We start from the raw sequence: 25,674 nt of genomic DNA, 5'->3' as shown, positions 1-25,674 counted from the left end.
AATCTTCATTTTACAATTAATTATTTATAAATCTCGCTGTGAATGGGTAGTTCGGATGATATTAATTTGAATTTTTAAATACAATGTGAAACTTGGGCATGCGGAAACTTGCGGGAAATATTTATAAGAATCTGTGTATCTTAAGCAGGTTGAGGGTTAATGAAAGATAATGAATTCTGAAGTTCACGTTAACATATTTTCTGTGGGGCTAATTAAACACTATAGCTAACATGGAGTTACTGGTATCTTTGCTACTTTTCCTTAAACGCCTACATACTATCCAATCTATATATTTTTTTTGCTTTTTTCCCTCTCCTAACCATAAACGTGATAGTCATAATACTTACTTCTACTTACAAAGGGTTAAAGAAGGCAAATTCAATAGTTACCCGTATATTTAAGATGTTAATCTGTTGTGATAATGTAGTGTAGTCTAGTTTTTCAGAAATGATTGATAAAATCAGAAACGGACATTTCCAGTCTATTTTAGAGAAATGTACAGGTCAGATTAACACGTGATTTATATATTTGTATACGAAAAAAGATAGTGGATTGCAATTTTCCTTCTCTTTTTTTTTTGGCTTTGCTTTGTTTAATGTTAAACTATCAGGCTGCCTATTCGACCAACGCTACATCATCAGTCTGGAGGAACTGTTTCTACAATCAGCAAGAAATATGCACTTGCATCTGTTATAGTAGACAGCATTGATTAAAAATACTAACAATTAAAGAAGATTTTTAATATACGGTCATTAATAATAAAAAGGAGCTAAATTCTTAGTTTGGAAGGTGCCGGTTTTCTGCCGCGCAAATGTTGTCAAATTCCTGATTTTCAAGCAGAAACTAAATAGTATTTGGAATTCTTTCCCCCTCTTCGCACATAGCAAATATTTTAGAGTAAGGGTCTCCAAATAACTTCTAGTTTGCTGCATACTTCAGTGTGAAGTTCATTCTTGCCTGTCTAGACTCTGATTACGACCTTGTTTGTCTGCGTTTTTTTACCTTGACCTTGGACTTCCGTGCAGCTGCCGCTTGGATGAGCTTTTCGCAGTTGTAATTTCCTTGAGACAAAAGAGCTAAAGTCTCCGTCCGAGGAACAACAGGGGTCCGGCTTCCCCAGTGCTGTTTGCAAATGCGCAACGGTTGCTCGATTATTCCTAAGACAACTCAGAAGAGCAAAAATGTTGATAAACTATCCGCCCTTTACAGGGTAGCTTGTAGCCTGCTTTATGAGTGACTCATGGAACAGGCATTACAAAAAGCCTTTATGGATTCACTGTGGGCCTAGCCTATCGGCCATATTTGAAACTTGAAAATACAGTAAAGTTTTATATATTAGCTCAGAAGTAATTTTTGAAATGCAGAACAGAAGAAAGTGTGTGTGCGTGCGTGTGTGTGTGTGTGTGTGTGTGTGTGTGTGTGTGTGGGGGGGGGGGGGGGGTATAGAACCTGGTGGTAATAAGAAGAACTAAAACTTTTTGAATAGTCTTACAAATCTAAAGGAAGACGCAGATAAAACAACAGAGGAAGGGTTGTTGGAAGAAATAGGTCCGCATATCTATCATGGAGTATAATTAAATAAGCTCTTTAGCCAAAATACAGTCCAGCTCAAAGCGGCCCTTGTTCTTATTTTCCCCTGGTAGCGTCAGCATCCACTTATAGAGTATGAATGAAGTGCACAGTGAAACGGAAACATCACATGAATTCGCTTAATGGTGACTTTGATTGTCTTCTTGTCGTTGAAACTCACTTTGGGCCTGAGAGTGAATCTTTAAACTAAATATATCCTTACTTAAACATATAACGGATTAAACTCTATAAAAACTAAACGCTATCAGTCAGTATGGGCAATTACGGCATTTATATATTTAAATACCAAAACACTGTTCGCTTATTTTGTAATGACGGCGTCTTACCTGCTATGACTTTCATCTCGTCCTGTGGCGGCTGGTACTGCGGTGCAGTGACTGTCATTCAGCACATTCACGGTTGATAATCCTAAAACTCAGCCTGGTAGGTCTGCATCACATACACACGGCGCGCACACACCCGGCCAACCTGTAGATACTTACTTAATTAAGAACAATATGCTGCAAAAAATAATTACCTCATTCTAAAAAATAACTAAATAAAAGAAAAGAAATACATAAAATGAAATATTATAGTTTTCACAATATCAACATCTTAAATGTAATATTAGTAACATCCTGATTATTCCCTGCTGCAAAAAAACAAAACAAAACAGAATTTCTTCATTATATTGATGTGCGAATTAGTAGAAGATACGGATCTAAATGCGCACTTCTAGGAAGGAGCCTTGATAAGAGGTTTGAATATGCATATATAGTGTCCCACATATACCTAAGACCAGTGTGCGATAATAAAGATTAAGTTGACTACATAATTAAGATTCCATATTACATTATCGTTCTGTAATATTATATATTTTTATATTTCAAACAAAACCCCAGACGCAACATATCCACCACAAAGTAATGGACAGAGATAAGAGTTTGTGTCATATGAAGCTGAAAATACTATTCACAAATGTAAATACAAATATTTTATTTTAATTTTTTCTTTGCACAATGTTATATGCCCTGGCATCTTCAGAAATCGGCTAAACTTCACAGGTTGCTTTCGTTTGCTCCAGATCGTGAACGTATCCAAACTCCCCTTTAAGGGTGTGGGTCTAGGTGATTTAAGCCAATGATATGACTCGGTGTTCTGCAGGAAAAACGGTGACACTTGAGGCAGTGGGTCTTTAAAGGGCTGCTCTGCTCCTGCTCACAAGCTCAATCTCGTAGGACTTGTTAGCGTATCACGTGCCAGATTCTTAATGAAGTGGACACACAAGAGCACTATGTGCGCATGCGCTCGGTGTAAACTGTAGTTGGAAATGAGGTGTCCGTCTTGGAGTAGTCGACTTTTAAAAAGCATCGGCAGCCCGTGATATGACGACTTCGCTAGTTCTGCATCCACGCTGGGCGGACACCTTGATGTACGTTTATGAAAAAAGCCCGAATGAAAACAACCAGAATAAAAGCCAAACAATGGAGGGACTGAGCGGTAATTGCCCTGCGACCCACTGCAGGGACCTGATGTCGCACCCCGCGCTGGGACGACATTCTGGCACCATAGCGACCCACCAGGGCTCCGTCTACTCGGATATTTCCTCCACAGACACTGGCCGACAGTGTCCCGCTTCTCAAACATCATCAAGTGCATCTTTGAGTTACGGTTATCCCTTTGGAAACCCATATTACGGCTGCAGATTATCTCACTCGCACAACGTGAACTTGCAGCAGAAGCCTTGCTCGTACCATCCCGCAGAGAAATATGCCGAGCCCAGCACAGCGCTGCCTACGGAAGAGCTGTCTACCAGGGCGAAAGAGTTTGCCTTCTACCCGAGTTTCGCCAGCTCGTATCAGGCTGTTCCCGGATATCTCGACGTGTCGGTGGTGCCCAGTATCAGTGCCCACCCTGAACCGCGCCACGACGCCTTGATTCCCATGGAGGGCTACCAGCACTGGGCTCTCCCTAATAGCTGGGATGGCTACAAAGAGCCAACACAACCAACTCATATTTGGAAATCACCTTTCCCAGGTATGGAAAAGTATAATGATTTTTAAAGTGTTCCGGCAGATTGGAATTTCTGTAGTAGTCCAGCTGCTTGCAGCATTTTAATACGCATTAGGGCTATTAAAAAGCAGGCAGATAGTTTACTTTGCTTTCGTACTGTGGTCATCTAATTTTATTGTGTTAAAGTCTCCGTATCAACTTACCAATGAGCCACGGGAAACTAAATCTGATGAAAAAACACACAACTGTAAATTCCCATGTCTGTCATCACGTGTAATTTTCCTGCATCTCTCATTTTATGCGGAGATATTCATATGGTTTGAAGTTCAACAAATCCCCATGCATTTCTTTGAAATATGCATAAATTGAAAGTAAATTGGAATTCCACGTTAAGGTGGGTTTTCTGGAGCCCATCCTTTCTGAGTATTTGCTTTTGACAGTCATATGATGACAATAGTTAAGTTTCGTCACGTAGAACAGAGAGGAACAGCACTGCATACCTTTGCCCCTTGTATGACAATATAGTGGCTTAGCTAGCCTGCTGCGTTTGGATGGTGCCAATAAATCTTAGCGCCCCCGTGGTGCGTCTTTTGCATATATTAGGATTCATTTATAACATTTGCATTACATACAGATCTTTGCATCATGTCGTATAAATGGTTCAAAAAGACGGACAGGCTCACCTTTTACGTTGTTTGCCATCACACAGCATGCCTCATATCAATAGCATGCGCCAGTATGCACTTTACAGAGTGTTTAGGCTACTTTGTTTAGCTTATGACTTTATTATCTTTTTGAAATCTGTAGCTATTTTTAATTTCTGGTAGGGACCCCATTGCTTTTTAAGTGTTATAAATGTTACAAGAGCAAGCCACGCAAGCACGGGCACGCAGACAGTTACGCGCGTACACATGTACGAACACACAAGTGCGCGCTGCCTTTCTGTGCTGTTTCAGCCACACACACAGACTGACGTCCTCTCACGCGCATCAACTGATTTTCTTGCAACTAAAAACACATGCAGTGACTCTCATATCCAGTCAGTTATCCTCAATTTAATGACAAGATATAACTGAATGCTTGAGGACAGTGAGTCAAATAATAGGACATAGCTTTAAAATCCTTTAGCTTAAATAATGTGGATTTCCCCCCAATTTCATGTTTAAACAAGAATAGTGTATCGTAACAATCTCTTGCTGCCAATTATAGGGGGCGAAAAACTGCATGTATTACAGCTTGCCAGTATTTGTGTTAAGATTGCCATGCTTGTCCTGTCATGTTTTTGCACGGCTGTTTTGCATTTAGCTTTACTCTTGAAGAAAGAGACTAGTCACAAAAGTTAGGTTAACTTAAAAAAAAAAGAACTACGGGGAATTAACAAAAAAAAGTGAATAGAGTATAAAAAAGAAAATTGCTTTATATTATGAGTAAAACTAGAATCTTTCAAGAAAGCCTTTAAAGAAAAGTATAAAATATGTTAAACATGTATAACTTTATTGTAAGAATTAAAAACTTAAAGTTGCCAGCTGTCTTCAAGTTAGATGCCAGATTGTGATTCCTGTGTCTTACTGGTGACTGGTGTGTGGCACACACAACCGGACCAAATATAATTACACTTATCAGTCTTACCCCACAGCTTGATTACATGTCAATGGGAGATTCGTTTAAGATAACAATAACCGCAGTTACGTTGGTCCACAGATTATCAGTGAGATCAGATAAAGTGTTAGTATGAACCATAACTGTCACTTGATATTGAAAGATCATTTACAACAACTGGAAGTTATTCAGTCACCTCTCCACATGTCAGGTGCAGCACACCAGAGATTCTGACTTCCAGAAAATTTTAACTCTGTAGCCCATTCCCGTCACCACACACACACACACACACACACACACACACACACACACACACACACACACACACACACACACACACACACACACACACACACTCAAAGAGATTGTATTTTCCTATTCTCACTCCAGTAGAGTCCATCCAAATTTGACCGGCCTTGTCAAACGCAGCATTGCTGGTTTTGTGAAATGAAACATTGTGCTATTTTGCACAGCGACTAATATTTTCCTGGAACTGTTCCTATTTTCTTGCAGATGTTGTGCCATTGCAGCCTGAGGTCAGCAGTTATCGTCGAGGGCGTAAAAAGCGTGTCCCTTACACCAAAATCCAGCTCAAGGAACTGGAGAAAGAGTATGCAGCGAGCAAGTTCATCACCAAAGACAAGAGAAGGCGGATCTCGGCCGCCACCAACCTTTCAGAGCGTCAAGTCACCATCTGGTTCCAAAACCGACGAGTCAAGGAGAAGAAATTTGTCAGTAAATCCAAGAACAGTCATATGCACACCACTTGAATGGATGAGCGACTTTCTTGAAACTGCAAGTCACACTTTCCAAATCATCTTGCCATATATTTACCTCTTCCAATCGTAGTTGAAGAAATTTCTTTTGTATTTTTAATTTAAGTTCCATCATCAACTCCACCGACCACGCAACCAAGGTCTCCGATTTCAATTTAGGGATAATGCTCTAAAAACTGTGAAAATATAAAAATTCACTTCACATTTTGTTTTATAGGAATGTACATATATAAATATATAATATTTAAAACGATATTAGTATTTCAAAGACAAGTATTGTGTGTTTCTTTTCCTGTTTCCTTTTTCTAAGATTTCAAAAGGACTGATGATATTTCAATACTTGCAACTGATCAAAACAGAGGACACGGTTTAATGTCATTTTTGAACTGTAGTCGCCGCATGGACAATGGTTGCGGTGGCGAAAAGACATGCTGAACTTGAGACTTTATCGTCTTCAACAAAAGACTTTCGGAAGAAAGAATAATTTTCTAAATAAAAAAAGGAAAAAGAAAGAAAAAGAAAAAAAATGTTACATCTGAATTTCAAAAGCTATGTGTGTGGGATATGTAAAGCCTGGGGTAAAACAAAGGCTGCTATGTCGTTAATCTGTACAGTGCAATGCCTTTCTTATTTAATTCATATTATCTAGTATGGCGGAAATGTAAACTGGAATATCCCCCAAACCTGTATTTTTTCCTTTTATCAGTGAAGGATTCTGTCATGCAACCGGAATGATTGTAAACCATTAAAGTCAGTGAGTATTACACATAAATGCACAATCGTTTCTATCTTGTTTTGACTTCGTTGGTGTAACGTTGGAGATGATCACACGCCTTGTACGACGCCTGTAATTTCTACTTTGGTGCAGTATGTGAACTGTTTTGTGGTGTTGAATTACGTACTGATAACGTGTTTCATAAATAAATGATGATTATGAAAATGCTCAAATATCCAAGTCAATCAGCCACCCTCCTCGCAGCATTTCCTTTCGTTTCAAGTTACACCGGTGCTACTAAGTAGCAGAGACCCAGACCTCTATCGCTTTTCCTCTACAACATCCCAGCAACGGATGGGCGAGTCCAGATTTTTATTTCGCACAATACTCGATTAAGAATAACTGGGCAACCTGGAGTCATCTTGTTGGCAAGCAGGGATGATACAGTGATTAGTCACGATTAGTGCGCAACAAGGCATACTGGCACTTGCAAAGTCAGAAAAACATAAATGAATAACTATGCTGGAATTTACTTCTTTCTTCCACAGAGAACTACAATGGTGAGACTTACAGGACCCGTTTATTTACATAGATCAGCTTTGAGAAACGGAGAAATGTGCTCATGAAGTTTGTACCGCAAAATTCCACCGCAATTTCCATCAAAGTTAAAGGCAGTGCATTTTTTTTCTGTTATTTAGCATTCGTTCAAGTTTCAGAATAACTGGCATTCAGCGAATCAAATGGCTTATCTACCCGCTCTCACGCGAACATTTAGCGGGTTATTATTTTCAATCCTTATTATTTTCCATCCACAGGTACAAAAGTGTTTTGTTGTGGGTCTAACGGAAACGTAAAAACCGGCAACCTTTAAGAGGGCAAGAAACATTGTCTTAATTAGACACCATCTGTACTGAGAGTATTTATTCAGAACATATTTTGCTGATTAATATTTTCCAACATACTGACAAAACCTGAGTAGATTTAAAAGGCAAAGCATTTGCTTTGGTAAATGTAGTTTTAGTCCTTCGCTGGATTCGGTGTACAGGCTCGAGCCTGCTGTAATTGCAGTACGGAGTTGTTCCAGGTAAACCTATACACAGGTTGCAGTTGTATTTAAGTTGAGAAGCCATTTCACCCAGCCACACACACACACACACACACACACACACACACACACACACACACACACACACACACACACACACACACACACGGTCTATCTGCGTCTTAATAGTAGGTCAATTACGCACTGACGCTAAAAACACAATTCCCCACCAAGGCAACATTATGCAACAAGTCTGTGTGGTTTTGTTTATGTACATGTTTTTTATGTGTTTAAAGAGAAGGTTTTGTTGTATTTTACACGCATCCACTTGTTTCACATTCAGACTTTAGTCATGAATTTCTCAAAGGTAAGTTAGGCTAGGCTACTTGTGCAACAGGAAATGACGGGAGAAGAATAATACGCGGACATAAACGGTTAGACACGAGTGTCCTGAGAATAATTGAAGATGCGGTCAGTTTATTTTAAGCTCCTGGTGACTAGCCCACATCAAGTCTGTGATTAAATGTTTTATCTGAATTAAAACCCAGGTATATGACTCTTCGTGTGAGATGTAAAGCGTGAAAACGGTTTCTGTGCCTTTCTTTAGCCTTAGCATTTTACGTCTGAGGCCTTTCATATTAAATCTAACGTTAAAGCTAATCCCTAAAAAAACAAACAAACAAATCCAACCGAATTGATCATTAGTCTAAGTTTTGCTGTGCACTTTCATTTCTTTATGTGCCAATTTCTGGCGCGCTGTGTCAGACTTGAGGCTCTAAGCCGCCAGATTTCAACTTTTGTTCGTTCGTTTCCTGGATTTTCAGTCCCTGTAGAAAGTTCTGGCTCCTCTAATTTACCCTTGACCATGACTATGCAGTCACTTTGACCTTGACATCACAGCGGATTGTGAATAATAAATAGGGGGTTGGACACCACTGCTGACGGTTTGTTTGTAGGCAAACAAGGTGTTATTTCCCAGTCTAGACAGACGGGCTTAATGACATGCCATAAATACATAAAAAGGGGAAGTGTAGCGATATCCTCTGACCTGCGACTCTGACCATCTCTAAGAGCGGTGCATTAACATTTTGACTCAGTTGTTTTTTTCTTTTCTTTCACCCCCCCCTCTTTTTTTAAGAAGTCATCTAAAAGTACTTGTTCTAGCCCGTACCTCCCAAACCACCAATGGTTTCATGCACTCATCATGAGGTGTGTGTGTTATTGACCACGGAGGACAGGTAGAACTTTTGACGCCTCACACCAACATCAGTAACCCTCAGCAAGCAGCCATACTGCCTACACAGCAAGAGGAAATAATTATACGACGTCGCCCACAATAAAACAATTAAAGGTACGGCTGTTTTCTTCCTAATATGGCAGTAGGCCTACATGGACTTTGTTTTAGGACATTTTGTAGCTTTCAAAAAAAAGTACACTGAAAAAACAAAAGTAAGGAAGAATATGCTGTGACAAGCATAACCTTAATTTTTAAATGTGGTTTATTTCTGTCGATGAGCTACACTTCGTACAGCGACGACGTGAACGTTTTCATATGTAAAAATGCACAGCTGTTTATATGTATTTTGTTTCAGAACAAAAGTATGCGCTACGTATTTTTTCTTTAGCTGTGTATTTAAAGTCCGACCAGTAATTTGCCACATAAATTGGCTAATCTACACCAGCAAAATGCAGTGAAACGAGCGGAAAATGCGCTTTAAAACATACGCGTGTGTAATGCTGTAACAACCATGTTTTTAAAGCGTTTTACATATACATATATGAAGAACGAGAAATGGTACAGTACATAAACTCATGTGTAAATGTATCAGCGTCGCAATAAGCTACACGGTTCCCCTTTTTTCATCTGCTCAGTTTTAGGCCCAAATCGACATCTATGCCAAATATGTTAAATAGCCAGATTAGTAGTTTATGTGCCAAACGGGGAATTATGCAGCATATTAAACCATACAAAACTGCTTCAAAACTAAAAGAAAAAAGTAGCCCTTGCGTTTTGCTGTATGTGGAGGTGTGAAAGCAGCAGGCCACCGTCAGCTATGAAAAAGGGGGCTGATAACCTCTGGTGGTGACCAGAGGAAAATATCAGGAAGTGTTGCAACAGCATTTTTCTTAATGTGTTTTCGTTCATGTCTAGTTTTAGCGCCTGGTTGACATTTTTTCCAGTGCTTTTGACAATATTTGCGGAACACGGAGCTTACCTTTGTTTCATTTTGTCCAATTATTTTAAAGTAAAAAAGATTTTTAAAAAAGGAAAGTTTTCTGTCAGCATTTAAAGTTGAAGCCTGACGTTTAAAGCTGACAGAATGCCATTTTTATCTTAGTTATTTTGCAAGGGCACTGCTGTCTGAATTAAACCTTATATTATACCATCAGTGCAAAATTATTTGATGTATGTAAATGTGTTATTTGATGTATTCTAGACATAATATGCTCGATCAATGTAAGACGCAGAAGGCTACCGAGACTTTCAGCGTTTAGTTGTTTTATTTATTTATGCATTTATTTGTTGACCTCACTGGAAAAAAAGGCGACTTCATATTTTTTAAAAGTTGCACACTGTTCAAACATGTTACAAGTGAATTAAATCTTGCTAGGCATACAAGCCAAGTTTTGTTCGAAAATTCATACTCTAATAGTCATAAACAGCCCTAGTTAATTAACACTTTATAGTCAAATTTTTTGATTAAACATTTTACTATACAGGCGCACAGGATACTAAAGTTGTCAAGTTTGGATTAAAAATTAATCCAGCTAATAAAATAAAGAAATCAAAGAAAAAATATTCTTGTCTAACATTTTTTGACAGTTTCTTTCGATACAGCTGAGCACAAAGTGACGGTCAGGTTCAGATATTGATTTCTATAAAGTGAAGCTTTACTATTGATCCTTAGTTTGCGTATTTGAATTTTTGAATTTTTAATTTTTACACAACAATCTCCGGGTTAAATTATAATGAATACGTATTCTATTTGGGTTGTTTTTTAGCTTCCTTAATTTGAAATTCAAAATAATAATAATATCATTTTCCCTCGGAATGATATGCGCTGTTCTTAGAGATATAAGTAGCAGAATTCGTATTTTATCAAAAGAATGCATATAGTTATTTTTGCAAGAAAACCGCATAAAACATAGTGTGTTGCTGTAAACAAACAAACAAACAAACAAACCAAAAAAGCTCTTCCAAAACATTTAATCTAAAACGTTACCACTTTGTGGTTCCTTATACTTCCCTTGGTGGTTAGTTTTTCTTGAAGGAGGCTTTTAAGGGGTTGCACATAGCTATAACTGTGGCAACCTGCCTGCCGAGAATCAAAGAGAGAAAAGGGGAAGAAAAGCCCTTTGTTTAGGCTATTGCCCTGTCTGGACAGGGACCAGGGGATTGCACGAGACTGTTTTCAATATCGAGCAGACAGTGTACTAGACAGTGACCTTGACAGTGCTATATGCTTTAAGTTCTTTATTTTAAATAATAGATTTTCGTTATGCTAGAGCACAAGGCCTATAGCCCACGGTCACATATGACATCATCGTCGAGCTAAAGATGCACAGAACAGACGTGCAGTTGTTTGCACGTGAAATCCGGATCTGTGGGATACTTTGGATCAGAGGCGTGGAGAGACGAGGCAAGGAGGCGCAACACATGGCCTCTTTCTCCGAGGTAAAGTGGCGACTTAAGCCTGCACATTACTTAACGCATGGACGTCCGGGACATTTTGTTGTAAACATCACACTGTGCTGTTTTGCTTTTGTCAACTGTTATAATAACATGAGAAGCTGTGAAGTGATAGCGAGGCACCCAAATGCTTTTCATAAGACCGAGGCCTAAGATATTATACTGGATTGATGTTGTGCTGCATTGCGAGACTCCCTAACTAGATGCAAGAATGTGCAGTGATAGGAGAGGCAGTGAGACCAAGGGAGAGAGATAAACCCCGACAGATCCCCAAGAGCTTCTCCAGTTTAAACATTTGATATTTGTTCTTTCTATTTAAGGCTAGAGCGAGGCCCGGTGCCTTTCGGTTAGATTGGATACATGGTCACAAGTTACGGACACAGCTATCAGATATCGGCTGACTTGCAAATCGTTCCCAAACCAGTGTTTAGGTGAATGCTAATGTTCTCACATAACACCTCATTGGCAAATTTCTAATTGGCAACTAGCGACATTCAGCACGCATGTGCAGGCTTCTGTAAGCCGGCGCATTTCTGTTAATGCATAAATTCATAGTGCTGCTGTCAATAAATAAAGGGAATATTAATGTATTTTATATTTGGACCTTTACAACAGATTTTCTTTTCTTGGTGCTATGTTAACAAGGCTGATATTTTTACATTTGTTTTTAATAAGCAACATGGAATTCGGTGCATTATCAAATATACGGATTATATATCTTTAAATTTAATGGAGATATCAACTCTCACAATACATACTGCAGTTTGCTGAACCTCATATCTATTCCTTTATTTTAATGGAGTATTAAAGTTCAACATCAAGTTCATCCCACCTTGTGTCGTGAACTTGAGTAGGCTGACGATGACATAAGTGGGCTATGTTATAGCTATGATTTTTTTTTTAAATATATGTCGTCGGACTTTTTAAACCACCTTGATTGAAATAAGCGGAGACTGGATTATGACAACTTTAGTAATTATATAAATTGATTTTTGGTAGTGGTGGTGGTAGCAAAATTTGAATTTGCAGGGCGATTGCAATAAACTGTTGCTGGACTCGTATAATACTGAAAGAGTTTAAACGACTGTGCAGTCTTCTTAGATTTATTTATTTATTTTCAAGAATAAGAAGCCTGTGTATCCTTGAGGGGAATGCAAAAGCCATGGATCACTTATAAGAATATGTACGAGGATTATGGTCATTTGATGACCACGGACCACATTAGAAATAGTTGGGCCAGCTGTTTGCAGAATACCTAAATCACGTGCATATGATAGTGATTTTTTTAATTATTATTTTTGAAAGAAACTGCACTTTGGCGGACTCTGAAAAGTTTGCGTGTGTGTGTGTGCGTGCGTAAACAGAGCGCTTTTGTCAGAAAATAGGATGACGGTATCACAGAATATCTCATATTTGTTCAGTGTCTTCCGAGCTGCATCCACAAATCAACTAATTAGTGCGTTATAAAGCAGAGAGACTCTCGGCTGATTGAATCAGCTAAGGGCCCTCTGATATCTTGTAAAATTCATATAAAAGAATTGTGAGAGGTATAACAATCCCACCAGAGTTTGGCTGCGAACGTTTATTGGTGGTATCTGTTAAAGTTGTTCGTGTGAGGTGTACTAGAGAATATTATGTGAAATATACCCTCTTAAAGTAACCTTGTAGAATATCGTCCTCCTTTACAGAGCCAGTGGCTTCAACCTGCTGACCCCGTTACTGTAAATATGAGTAGAGTGCGGCAATGAGCATCAGTCTTTTCTTAAAACAAGCTTGTAAAATTGGGACATCACAGCTTTATATGACACGGAATTCGACCATAATTTGCTAGAAAACAAGATGTCATATGCACCCTCTCCTTCAAGAAAAAATAGTTTTCATAAGAAATAGCATTTAAAAAACTTTTGCCAGCTTATAAAGATATTAAACGAGGCCATGGACAGTTCCACGAGTGTAAAAGGAGAAACAGTCTGGGCTCCTTTTGGACGCGGCGTTGCTCGAGTGAGCAAAAACAAGATTCTACATTTTTAATAAAAGGTTTATAGTATTTTTAAAAAGCATATAAACCTCAGTAATACAGAAGTTAATGTTTTGTTTTGTCTGAGATGGACCAAGTGGGTGGTACCATGTGTAGCAGAACTTAGCCTGGACACGTGGTCTGAGAATGACCAATCAGGCGCTCCTCCAGGTTTAACTATGTTAAATGTCAGATTGCAATAAACTAGAAGCTGTTGGTCGGGCCCGCGGAAATGGGCGAGCATAATCTCCTTAATCCAGGGTTTGTGGGACCTTTGGTAAACATCCACACTGGAGACACATTTTACTTTCCGAATTTTAGAGCCTCAGGGGGACAACTGGCGGGGCTACCGTCTCTCTCGTACCCGAGAAGGGACAACGTTTGCTCCCTCCCGTGGAATCCTTCGGAGCCGTGCAATGGATACTCTCAATCCTACTTTAGCAGCCCCGTGTCTATTAACCCTTCCTTCAATCGGTCGTGTGAAATTACCAGACCAGAGGAAGGCAAATGCTATTACAACAATGGCAACGGGAATAGGGAGACCTGTTCAGGTGGCAGCAGTCTCAAACGAGAGGATAGGGCGAGAGACACATCATCCCTAGCATCTGACCACGGGATGCACAGTGGAATTGGCAGCACGGCTGCCTTTTCTAAATACGATTATGGGACCGAGCAGCTAACGCAAGACCCGCCATCCTGTCAGTCAATGGAGTCCGATTCCAGCTCCTCTCTGCTCAACGAGGGCAGCAAGCCTTCATCCAGCGACACACAGACCCTGGTGTCACCGGGAAGCCATTCCAGCAACATAGCCGCAGGCGGAGGTGAGCGTATTTTGTTTTTAACCACAGTTCTCACAATCGCACCTTCACATTATTTATAAGAAAGAACAGGCTGCGCACAGCGTACATTTACCGTATTAAACCGTCATTAGAGCTCGTTATCTTGATGCACAACATGCAGCTTAGGTTAGCCTGCAGGGTACTTGCGTGGTGTGCAAACGCCACTAGGGGTTGCCCTAAAATACTCCATGCGCCATGTGTGTGTGTACAGTTAGCGATAACCCCCAACAATCCATATCACAAGCAGCGTTTGAGTAAACAATTCAGTTCCGCCTTCTATTTTTTATAGCTCAGGCGAGGTTCTGTTACTTAGACATATAAACGGTTGACTTTGGTCTATTTTGTTCGCACTCACACAGATCAGTGCAGTGATTTAAAGAAGTGAGTCGCTTTGGTTGACTGCATCGAATAGAGACAGTTTTCTTTTTAATGACTCGTAAACCGAATTAATCTCTGTCGCTGTAGACTCAGGAGTCATTTAATATGCTTTGAAAGTCGCAAATAAGTACGGGGTATTTGCAAGCACGGCTCAATTACCACGTTAATGCTGCTTTAACTGCAACAATAAAACTTCCTGTGACACAAACCGCGGTATATTGGTGGGCTCCATAAAGGTGGCTGATTTTTTTTTATACGTGGGGAACAAAAATGAAACGAAACTGGACAAGTCCTGATTTACAAATATTGGGATTTGAGTCAGAGACCAAAACAAATTCGTGGTACATGTGCAGGGAATGACAGCTTCCAGGGGCATTCGTTTTCTCAGTTTAAGATAAAGCACAAGCCCCACATCATGGATGTTTAGCAAATCACATCAGCTTACTCCAGCTAAACCAAAATAATACATTTATTTACATATACACATATTTAGAAAAGCGCCTTATCACAATGCTATTTAACAGGTTTGCTCTAACATGGCGCATTGCATACTGACTTAACTAGAGAGGCAACTTGACTTGGACAGCTGATGCCCCAGTAGGTTCCCCATAACCTTGGAGGTGACCGTGATTTTGCAACCGTGGTGACTAATCCACTGTGTGCTCCCCTCCTCTCCCCTCTTCTCCAGGTGCCCCGTGGTACCCGATGCACACTCGGACCAGAAAGAAGCGCAAACCTTATTCCAAGCTTCAGCTGGCTGAGTTAGAAGGTGAATTTATGCTGAACGAATTCATCACCAGGCAGCGGCGGAGGGAACTCTCCGATCGTCTGAACCTCAGTGACCAACAAGTCAAGATCTGGTTCCAGAACCGCAGGATGAAGAAGAAGAGACTCATGCTGAGGGAGCAAGCTTTGGCCTACTTTTAGAGATGCGGCAGAAGGTGAATCGATAGGCAGTAAAAAAGAAAAAGAAAAAAAAAGAGAAGAAAAAGCCAAGCCTTCTACGCTCCCTTAGGTCTTCTTTTAGTGCATGCAACCATCTACCCATCTTTTACATTGCAAGCATTTATTACCCTACTTTATTTCTAATATTTTTATATCAAAGGTGCGGGTTGCAAAAACCCTAAACAAGCCGCTGCCTGGCATCCAAAGCTATACACGTCAGTGAGTCTTCACGTTTTGGTATAATCGCACAGAAGAAGCTGTGAGAATGTGTTTGTGTGCGTGTGTTTTACTTTATCCCGATCTGTCATGACATTAGTGTACGGCCTAAATGTGTCTTTAGTGTAACATCTTTTCGGTTGACACATAGTGACGACATCAGGATTGTTACCGTTTTAGTCAGAGAAAATAAGGCGGGAGAGTCGGCGAGCCCTCGAAATAGGCCTAAAAATAATACTGAAGTCAGACAGGGAAGCCTGACTGGGGCGAATCAGTGCAAAAAGAAATGTCTGAAGTTATGAAGTGATAAAGAAGAATCTCGGTTTCGGTCGCCTTTACCTCCACATGCCATACTTTGTTAGGCAAGAGGAACAACGCCTTTATCTTGTCTCCATAGTTTTCGCCACGTTTATGGGCACGTTCACGGTCACGGGCGGCAGATCTGGAAGTCTGGGAGTCTGCGTGAGGAGGCGAGAACTAAAACCGCAGTGTAATTCATATCAATGTTTTTATGACTGCGCATTGAAAATTGATTGCCATGACTTTGTTCATGTGCAAATAGATTTCTGAAGGTATTTTCCACTTTCACCCCTACTTTTATTGCTTTTTTACGTGTCTTAACATCAACCACTGAATCCTGCATGGGTTGCGTTTCTTTCGTTTAGTGAGGTCACCGTTAGAAAACGGGTTTGAGCTGCTATAAAAAGTTTAAGTCCAGACTGTACCAGTCAAAAAAAGTGTATTTTACAATGAACTAGCGAGGACCTGTAATGGAAAGATTGAACAGTACTACACAACTGTGTTCAAGGCCAACTCGGTTACAGCGAGGGACCCGCCTAAACTCGCAACAGCGGGAGAATAAGTTGTTTTTTGGGGAAAGCGCATTTCAGAAACTCGGTGCTTATGATTTTTTTTTAATCAATATGTAGAATAAAAAAAATGTAATCATAGGCTTATGTGTGTGCTCCCTTAATTCAGAGTGAATGCAGTGCATTATCCGTCATGTACAACGAGTAAGCTATAGCAGTGAAACGTTCTCAGCATGTTATTGATGTGAAATAATCATAAGTCATGTTCTGCAGGATACTTTTTCTGTAGGTGACTTTTATATTTTTTCTTCCAAACAAATGCCAACAAACTAAAACTTTTTGGACTCAAACGTCTTCAAAGAATGTATTAGTATTATTATTATTATTATTAGAATTATTATTACTAGAATTATTATTAGAGAGGGAGGACGGTCTATTAGACCTATTAATGTACTTGCTTTTTGCAATGTGCTCAGTGTTGCCCCTTTCTTTACCCTGTACTTGTGTACAACTTTGTTCAATGAAATGACATATGTTGGTATTTGCATCCTATTTGAGGAGGCCTTATCGCTATGTAATAGGCTAGTGCTTTATGTTATTGACCGTCTTGTAACAATATCGCATTCCATAGGCTATAGCCTATTTGTGGTTGTAAGGGCTGGAAATGTAGGCCAAAAGTGTATAGTGTCAAGAATGGTAAGAAATGGTATGTAAGGTTTGTTTAATTTTTTAAAATTTTACAAATGTTTTTATTTTTTTAATATTATTATCATTATTATTATTATTATTATTATTGTTTTACCATTCATGACATTTAAAAAAACGACGTTTCAATGTAGTAGTTGTTTATTATCGTTATTTTATGTCACTCCGATTGCATTCCTTTCTTTGCGCTTGTAAGGATTGCTACGTTGTCTTGTAAAAGTAATAATGATATGAATGTATATGCGTAAGGTCTTCAATAAAACACAGTATTGAAAAGGTTACTGGTATTAGCCTGTTATTATGTTGCTTATCTGAATTTTCTGCTTCAACACCAATGATAACTATTTTATTGGACGTGACCTGTAACACGGTTTAAAAGCTACACGCGTCCACCACACTGAAATAAAGATTTGAACATTAATAGGACATTTGAAAGCATTTGAAAGAGTGTTTTGTTGGCACATTAATTACACATGCTGTGAAACGTAAGAAAATAGAGCCCATTTATTTATTTATTTATTTATTTTATTGTTGCCGCAACAGATGCAAAGGTAGGTTATAGACAAATAGGTAAAAATGCAAAATTGCATCCAGGTGCATATTTTAAACTAACACTGAATATTGTGTTTATAAAGCCTGGGACACAACAACAACTACAAAACACCTAGACTGGTTTAAAGTAAAATTCCCTTTTCCGTCCTTGTGGTTTCTCTTGAAGTTCGACCTAATCAATGTCACTGGTATGCTACAAGCCTATAACGGCGCAGCTAAACACGCAATAGCTCTGTAAAGCAGTAATGGGGTTACACCCCAGTGCTCCATATAGTCGAGCCCTTTGGACTGCCTTTTCCTTGTGTATCCCATCTTCTGCCTTGCAGTGCGGATTTATAAGTGTGATAATTATATATCAAAGTAAAGTTTATTATAACATGCACGCAGTCTTCAACAGTTTGCAGTCTGAGTTATGGTGAAGTAGGCTATGTTCACTGGAAACTGCTGTGCTGTCTGCATTTGGAATCAGATGTTGCCATTTCAGTGAACTGTGAACGTCTGCTCCTTGCAGCCGCCTGACTGAATGACATTCCTGACTTGGTCTGTGCGTGATCAGGCATACATGTACAAATGTAAGATTGCGTGAGCTCATTGCTTGGCACAATCCCCTTGGTGTTCGATTAACTATTGCCTCGGATATTTATGATTTAAGATATATCAGCGAGCTTTTGAAATTTCGAAACGTTTATTTTGAGTTGATAAAAGTCTTGCAGGAGTGTTACCGGAGCTATATCATATTGCTGTTTACGCAAGTAAAAGAAGCTGATATGTGTGTCTGTTTACCTTAATACCGACAACCACCTTCCTTAGTTAGGCGGATCTTAAACCGCAACAAAAGCCTTTCTAGTATTTTCATCAATTCAGAATTATTTTTGTGCTACATATGATTTAATAAATATAACGGCTGTACGGTCCTCCGTGAGGTTGTCTGTACACACTGCTTCAAAAACGGCACGATGTATGTGCGGATACGAAAACAAAAATCTAAATGCTGATTTTTTAAGTAACCCTAGTAAATGTAATTAACACTTCTCCAATTGTTTATGGATTTAAATACATGACACTTCAAGGGAAGGCGTAAATGAAAGACACATGCTGGCATCATGTTGATTTTGCTTTGGCCTACCTGATAAAACGGTAGGCCTAAGCAAAATCTACATTTGAAATCGTTTCGATATATCACGGCAACTGAATTTTAATCATTTCTTTACCTTTAAAACAAGAAAGCAGTGCGTAATATTCACATATTTTCCTTTTTACGCAGCGATGACAACACACGTGTCCGTGTATGTTTTAATGAATACACAGTGCATCATATCCACAAAGCGACGCCAATCTGATGCAAAACATTACTCGTTAAGCGCACCTAGTATTTGTTGCAATAATTAACTAAGACTATGAAATAATGCCAGGCGATCTTAAAGTGGCTTTATTGAATTTGATCACCGAGAGGACGTCGTTCATAACAGCTCCAGCCTTTTCAGGTCATCAAACGCGTTGTTGACCATGAAAGGAGATAAAATTGTATCTTATGTTTGTGCGTTGCCTTGTTAAATTGGTAAGAAGAGAATGGCATACGGAAAAAGCACAATCGTCTTTCTTGCTTTTTGTTTAATCGCAAACCTCCGTGGCCATACTATGTTACAAATATACAAATATATATTTTAGAAGGAGTCAGAAAAACCTGTCATGAAGCGCTGACAACACTGGCAGAAACTCATTAAGGTTCCATGGATCTGCTTCTATAACCCGCAAAAGAACCTATTGACATGAAAACGAGGGCGAGAAGCAATAGATATGAACCAGGATCCATGGTTTGTAACAAACTGCGGTAGATTAACGCTCACTTAACAAAGAAAGAGTAAAGTGCAATTCACAGCAGCAACAATTTGCATGACACCTTAATTCGAATGTATTTTGACAGCTACGTAATTAGACTAAGCACCCAAACAAGTCTACTTTCAGCACAGCGTGAATGCGATTAGTGTCATGACTAAATGACACAAACACTCGTGTGTATTTAGAGGCTAGTTCAATGCGTCATTTGTGAAATGGTTGGATTTTTTTGGGACTCATTAACTTGACAATCAAGCCTTTGAACTGTGTCGAATCAAATGCCGAACACGGAATTTTAACTTGAACTTCAAGCCAGAGTTATCTGTTAATATTATTTATTACTTTTTGTAACTTGTTTATTTAGACAGAGGATCTTTGCTTCACTTTATCATTGCTTGGAAGGTTTTCCACGTCCGGAAACACCAGTTCACGACGCCATTACCTGCCACTCTGTTCTTCTAAGACTAAAAATGATTACTGCGTAATATCTAATTTTAGTTTGCCTTTACATGTCTTGTCTGCATTCTAAAGTGATCGAATTCCCTTTCTACAAAATGATGAGTTTAAAAAACCAAAAACAATCAAAGATATGCTTTGCGTTTCCAGACAATCTGGTGATATTTGGCGTTGCAGGGTTTTACAATAGGTCTTTCACAGCTCTTGAGCACTTTTGACTTTGAGACTGGCTAAATCTGTTTATGGCAGCCTGTCTCCGCGTCCCAAAGGTCACTGAGCTTCACAGTGCCCTTCGCAGAGAACTTGTGTGGAGTGTGGTCTACGTCCCCCGTCACCCCACTGTCGTTTATGGTACAAAGCTGGCCTGAGAAATAGAAAGCTCTGTTATTCCTACTAAAGTGTGTGGCAGAGGGGGAGTGTGGAGTGTGTGGACGTGCGTGAGTGTGAATGTGTGTGTTTTAAAGGAGACTGTTAATGTGATAAAGAGAAGATAGGTAGGATGCTCAGCGTAAGAGATCTATATCGTTTTACGTCTTTCAGAACTATTATATATTGATTTTGACATGATTTGAAATGAGTTCGCCACTAGCTGCTTTTTTTCTGAAATGCACGCCCGTATCAATTTGTTTTTCAATAGCATCGCGCCTCCAACAGCCCTTAATACGGGGTGTGAAGGTTTCATTGCTCTCTCAAAAGAGCCGAATTCCTTTTAGACCAGTTGTCCCTGGTGTAAAGAAAGGCAAAACATTTCAGAATCGATTGAAATCATTGTAATGTTTCTCGATCAGCCAGTTGTATTATCACGGCAGGGCTTTATGTTATATTTTCGCAATAATATAAAGAATGTAAACATTGTGCACAGCGCTGGTCAGCTCGTGTTTATGCAGTATGGCGCTATATAATGCCGGTATTTTGATTGAACTTTCTTTCTTTTTTCTTGACAAATTGTTTGATTTTCTCTCTGACGAGGACACTTAAGGCGTTTTTAATTGGCATTCCGTATTTTTGATAGAGGACTTGTCTTTCCAAGGGCCTTAAAGTGCCCACTGAAGGTCAAGTATGCAAGCATGGAACTGCATTAACTGTTTCATACATGGTGAAAATTTTTGCGTCACCTGTTCAAGTTTGATCAGCGTTGGTTCAAGTCATGTGTGGTGTAGCTTCAGCTATATTACCGTCTATTATTTTATATGCATTGGCACGGTGTAAATGTAAGGGCTCCTTAAAAAGCAAACATATATCAGAGCTAACACAACATTAGCACTAAGTTTAAGCAAGTATTTCAAGCATATCTGAGATGACAGCAGGAAACTCGTCGCTTTTAGTTTGGGCATACTGAACCATTTTTCGCAAGACTAACGCAAACAAAACCGACTTTTGACACCCACGCAGAAATCAGCCACCAGTATCTCAGTTTGCATTAACGTTCAAAACTTTATCACGATTACCCTGCTGTATGCGTGGATATGTACATTTTCTCATTTGGGCTTGGTAACATCAGAAAAGATTAGATCAAATATTAAAAACAAAACAAAACAATAACCTCAGGAATTTCCTTGTAACGCTTGAAAAAAAAGAAAAGAAAAGAAAATAGTATAATTATTACACTAAAGTTGAGTTATGTCAAAATATGACGAAACCAAACAAAATGCATTATCTCTAAGTTAGCAAATTCAAAATAAACACATGCGTCACGCTTGGGTCCGTCCAATGCGTAATATCGTAAGCGCGGTAAAAAAAAAAAAGGAAAGAAAAGAAAACGTATTTATTCATTTCTTCACCTTTTAAATGCCCCTTCTTATTATGTGATGTGATTTTAAAAAAAAAAGATAATTTAGGTATTTTAGAAGATTAACTCTAGTAAATAGAAGATTCCAGTGCACGCCGAGCCTAAAAATATCCTTCTAAATACATCAGCATGTGACAGACCATAGCCTCAAGTAGGCTCTTCAAATAAAATGCTCTTTATTCTGACTTTTGTAGAATAGTATTAACCGTGAAGCCGAGTGTCCCTCTAGCAAAACACAAATAGAAGCTCACGTTTAGTTCCTCTAGAATTTGTTCAGATAGACTCGCTTCACTGTTCCTCTGCTTAAATGGTTTCCAGGTCTCTCTCTCTCTTTCTCTCTCTCTGTGCTTTTTAGGGCGTCGAAATAACACATGGGAGCTGAATCCAGTAGTCACTATACTGAGCGATTTCTTGTGATGTGCAATCATTTAATACTTCTAATAAAAAAGAGCGTTAACACATTGTTGTGAAAGCTTTATGTCCTTGTGGTTGAAAGTGAAATACACTCTGGAGATTGCTCTAAATGTAACAGCAACACACAGCCTTATCTTGTCAGCTATTGTTGTCACCACAAACGCTTTACGCTAGGTGCACTCACGAAGATCTTAGTTTAAAAAAAGAAAAAAGAGTGAGAGAGAGAGAGACAAGAAAAACAAGCCTCTTTAGTGTTGCCTGGAACTCTTCACAGCTCATACAGGGAAGTTTAACTGCCCGGCTTACATCCAATTAAACTTATCTAGGCCATGAGGGGACAGTAATATGATTACGCAGGCTTCCCACATTTAGCCTTGACTTCAGCTAACTGTAGAGCAGTGTCCTGGTAAACTGCACCCATTGTGTATTTGTGTGTGTGTGTGTGTGTGTGTAGCTCTGTGTCTGTGGTGAAACTTGTATCTTTTGGCAATGGCTTTATCGACACTTTGGCGCAACCCCTTTCTTTCTTTCTTTTTTTACAAGAAGGTGACGCCTAGGCTAACAGCTGTAATTTTGGTGCTAGGTAGCAACACATAGCTTAAATTCCTCAGACAGCTAACAGTGCTTTGACAGTGATATTTAAGGGAGTATTAGCAAAGCACCAAACTGAACATTGTGTCTGAAGACTACTGGAACGTGCACTTAAAATGTTTTCATTGTCTGAGTTATTTTTAATTAGAATTATAAGGAGACATATCTGGGATACAGGCCATTTTGCTTTAAAACTCTGCATACGCTTTGCCTGCTCATTTGGTGCAGCCTTATCAAACTTTCCTGGGTCCTACTGCTAGCGGAATTTCTGCTCCGGCTCCCACATCCAGTGAAATAAACACATGGTAAATCCTATTCTTTCACTTTTGTTCCTTGCGCACCAAGGTGAAAGCAGTCAGTGTTTGAACCCACAGGAAGCGGATATTGCCAAGTGATGTACGCTGGCTGGTCATATTTTTCCATATTATGACAATTACCGCAACTTAAATGCAACCAGGAGTGCCATTTTCCATTTGTTTAAATGTAGAAATACTTCAGAGTCCAGAGAAGCCTTTCAGTGTTTCTGTTGTCGAGATCAGCAGCTTTAACCTTTAAATTTTATTAGTGCATCGCTTATTCATACCCTCGCATTACTTATTTATGCCGGGCTATTACGCATCATTGAAATGATTATGATGAAGAAATGAATTGCCAGTATTGTTTTGGACTGTCTGCCTCGATTCTGTTATTGCCCGCTGAAAGGAAAGTTTGGAGTTTTTATTTATTGTTTTTTATTATTATTATTTATTCTTTATTTCTTGGATGATATTATGATCAGAGCGATGCTCACACAAGGATGCATTTTAAATGTCATAATTCAGAACCCTTATTACAGCCAAGGCCAATTAGTATGGCGGTTTTTCGGGTTTTAGAAATTCAACTTCAAATGCAAGTCTCGGGTTTATTTTTATTATTATTTTTAATCACACAGTGCACTATGTATTTCATAGTGTTAATATTGGCAATGACATTTTGATGCGGGAATTATTATTGTTGCTGCACAGCAGCACAACAGTAATGGAGCAGCATGTGTCAAACATGTGTCCATATAGGCCACAGGGCCAGTGTGTTTACACAAATATTTCCAGAGCTGTCATTGTTAATGAGAAAAACAAAATAAATAAATACAGCAGCCGGGCTTCACGCATCACAAATAAATTCTTATTGTCTTTTTCTTTTTGCTTATCTCAGTATATTTTATTCCGAGTAACTTTGAGTAGATATTTTGCCTCGCAAACGTCCCAAACGCCAGATTTGAAACTTTTATTCCGATATTCGTGGAACAAAAGACCAGATTTCTTAAATATTTCTTAAGTGCGTTTGACGGCTCGAAGTAAAAAAAAAAAAAAACCCCAAACATAAATAAAAAATCAAACTGAAATTAATATCGCTGCCTCTTTGTAGAAAGGTTGCACAATATCCACTTCCTGAAATCCAAATTCCTCTCATTCTCAGCGTTTATGGTTTTCTATGGAACAAAGGGATTTAGCGTTACTACAGCCATTCGCAGTTTTATGGTGGACGTAGAGAGGATTTTAGTGGTCAAATTCAAGTGCTGTGTCTGGACAGCTGTCTGCTTTCTTTGTACTTGGATTCAGGATGCATCATGTGAGGCAACCTTTTGTCTGTAGGGGTAGTAAACAAGCTAATGCCATTGCCACGTTTTCACAAATTCGCCTGCAGTGGAATCTCACTTCCAATGCTTGAGGTCGGATGATGTTGCTTCTTCTTCCCATTGCTGTCGGGAATCACCGAAGTCACTAACTTTCTTTGAATTTATATATGTATAGCAACACAGGTGTCCCCGAAGATACTGCAACAGGACGATATTGTGTTATTGGAAAATTGGGTAATAATTTGAGAGTATATTGCAGCGTTTAGGAAGCAGCCTATAATCATAAACAATGGGCCATCATATTAATTTCACCTTGAGATAGTATCAGTTAGTCTATAAAGATTCTGAGATGGCCCTCAACAGTACAATTAAAAGTTTACAATGACGCAGGAAATCACACGCAGGCGCATCTTTTCTCCAAACAATTCATTTTATTGGAATTTTTTTTAAAGTTCGAGGAACACGTCCCTGTCTGTCACGCACGGATGAATGTCGACATCCTGGTGAAAATAAAATAATCAGAGCAGCTTGGACCATCAGCTGGGACTTATTTAATTTTAGAAGGAAACGTCGGATGCACTCCTACTACTCGGTCGATAGGCCTTTAAGTATTACTGAAAGGACTAATACTTGCTCTGCTCTGCATCTTATAGATACTTATAGAAGGATTTTCATGCCAATAAAGTCCAACCACACCTTTTCCAAACTTATAAATCAGAACATTTTGAAAGTGTAAGCTATTCAACACATTGAATATTCTGAGGAGTGTTGCCAATAACCACTCCAAACTGGAGTAATACTAAAGCCAGTCATTTGAGGTACTAATTACTTGTGTGTGTGTGTGTGTGTGTGTGTGTGTGTGTGTGTGTGTGTGTGTGTGTGTGTGTGTGTGTGTGTGTGTGTTTATATATATGTTGGGGCACACTTTTGGTCTGGGTTAGATGCATGGCCCATGGTTCTGCAGGGATTCCAGGATCGAGGTCTTGAATTGTCTGATTGTCTTCTATGAACTCTGTCACTATCCAGAGTCAAATGGAATAATTAGTGTGGACCGAATAATTTGCTCAACCAACATGCTTCACCTTGCAGTGTAATTACGGTTTC

The 25,674-nt window shown here is 39.1% G+C and overlaps 2 protein-coding genes across 2 annotated transcripts; both read left to right on the top strand.

Annotated features, from left to right (window-relative positions):
- The first annotated feature begins 2,733 nt into the window (after positions 1–2,733).
- On the top strand, positions 2,734–6,917 carry hoxc13a (homeobox C13a). Its single transcript, XM_086278093.1, has 2 exons — positions 2,734–3,606; positions 5,695–6,917. Exons 1-2 carry the CDS (start codon positions 2,955–2,957, stop codon positions 5,949–5,951), a joined length of 909 nt encoding a protein of 302 aa, XP_086134219.1. The 5' UTR covers positions 2,734–2,954; the 3' UTR covers positions 5,952–6,917.
- Positions 6,918–13,591: 6,674 nt separating this feature from the next.
- hoxc12a (homeobox C12a) lies at positions 13,592–17,593 on the top strand. The gene is made up of 2 exons (XM_086278156.1): positions 13,592–14,246; positions 15,331–17,593. Exons 1-2 carry the CDS (start codon positions 13,658–13,660, stop codon positions 15,567–15,569), a joined length of 828 nt encoding a protein of 275 aa, XP_086134282.1. The 5' UTR covers positions 13,592–13,657; the 3' UTR covers positions 15,570–17,593.
- Positions 17,594–25,674: the final 8,081 nt, after the last annotated feature.

This window comes from Aulonocara sp. 'chitande type north' Nkhata Bay, linkage group LG20 (genome assembly GCF_057382095.1).
Source record: "Aulonocara sp. 'chitande type north' Nkhata Bay isolate Kocher_YH1m ecotype deep benthic linkage group LG20, A_spYH_male_GT1.1, whole genome shotgun sequence".
Lineage (NCBI taxonomy): Eukaryota > Metazoa > Chordata > Actinopteri > Cichliformes > Cichlidae > Aulonocara > Aulonocara sp. 'chitande type north' Nkhata Bay.
Note: the sequence above shows the minus strand (reverse complement) of the source record. Positions and strands in the feature narration are given on the sequence as shown.

Excerpts from the sequence above, each read along its gene's own strand:
- hoxc13a (XM_086278093.1), top strand. The coding sequence starts at position 2,955 with ATGACGACTTCGCTAGTTCTGCATCCACGCTGGGCGGACACCTTGATG. Across the intron at positions 3,607-5,694 it reads TTGGAAATCACCTTTCCCAG|ATGTTGTGCCATTGCAGCCT; the intron begins GTATGGAAAAGT and ends ATTTTCTTGCAG.
- hoxc12a (XM_086278156.1), top strand. The coding sequence starts at position 13,658 with ATGGGCGAGCATAATCTCCTTAATCCAGGGTTTGTGGGACCTTTGGTA. Across the intron at positions 14,247-15,330 it reads CAACATAGCCGCAGGCGGAG|GTGCCCCGTGGTACCCGATG; the intron begins GTGAGCGTATTT and ends CCTCTTCTCCAG.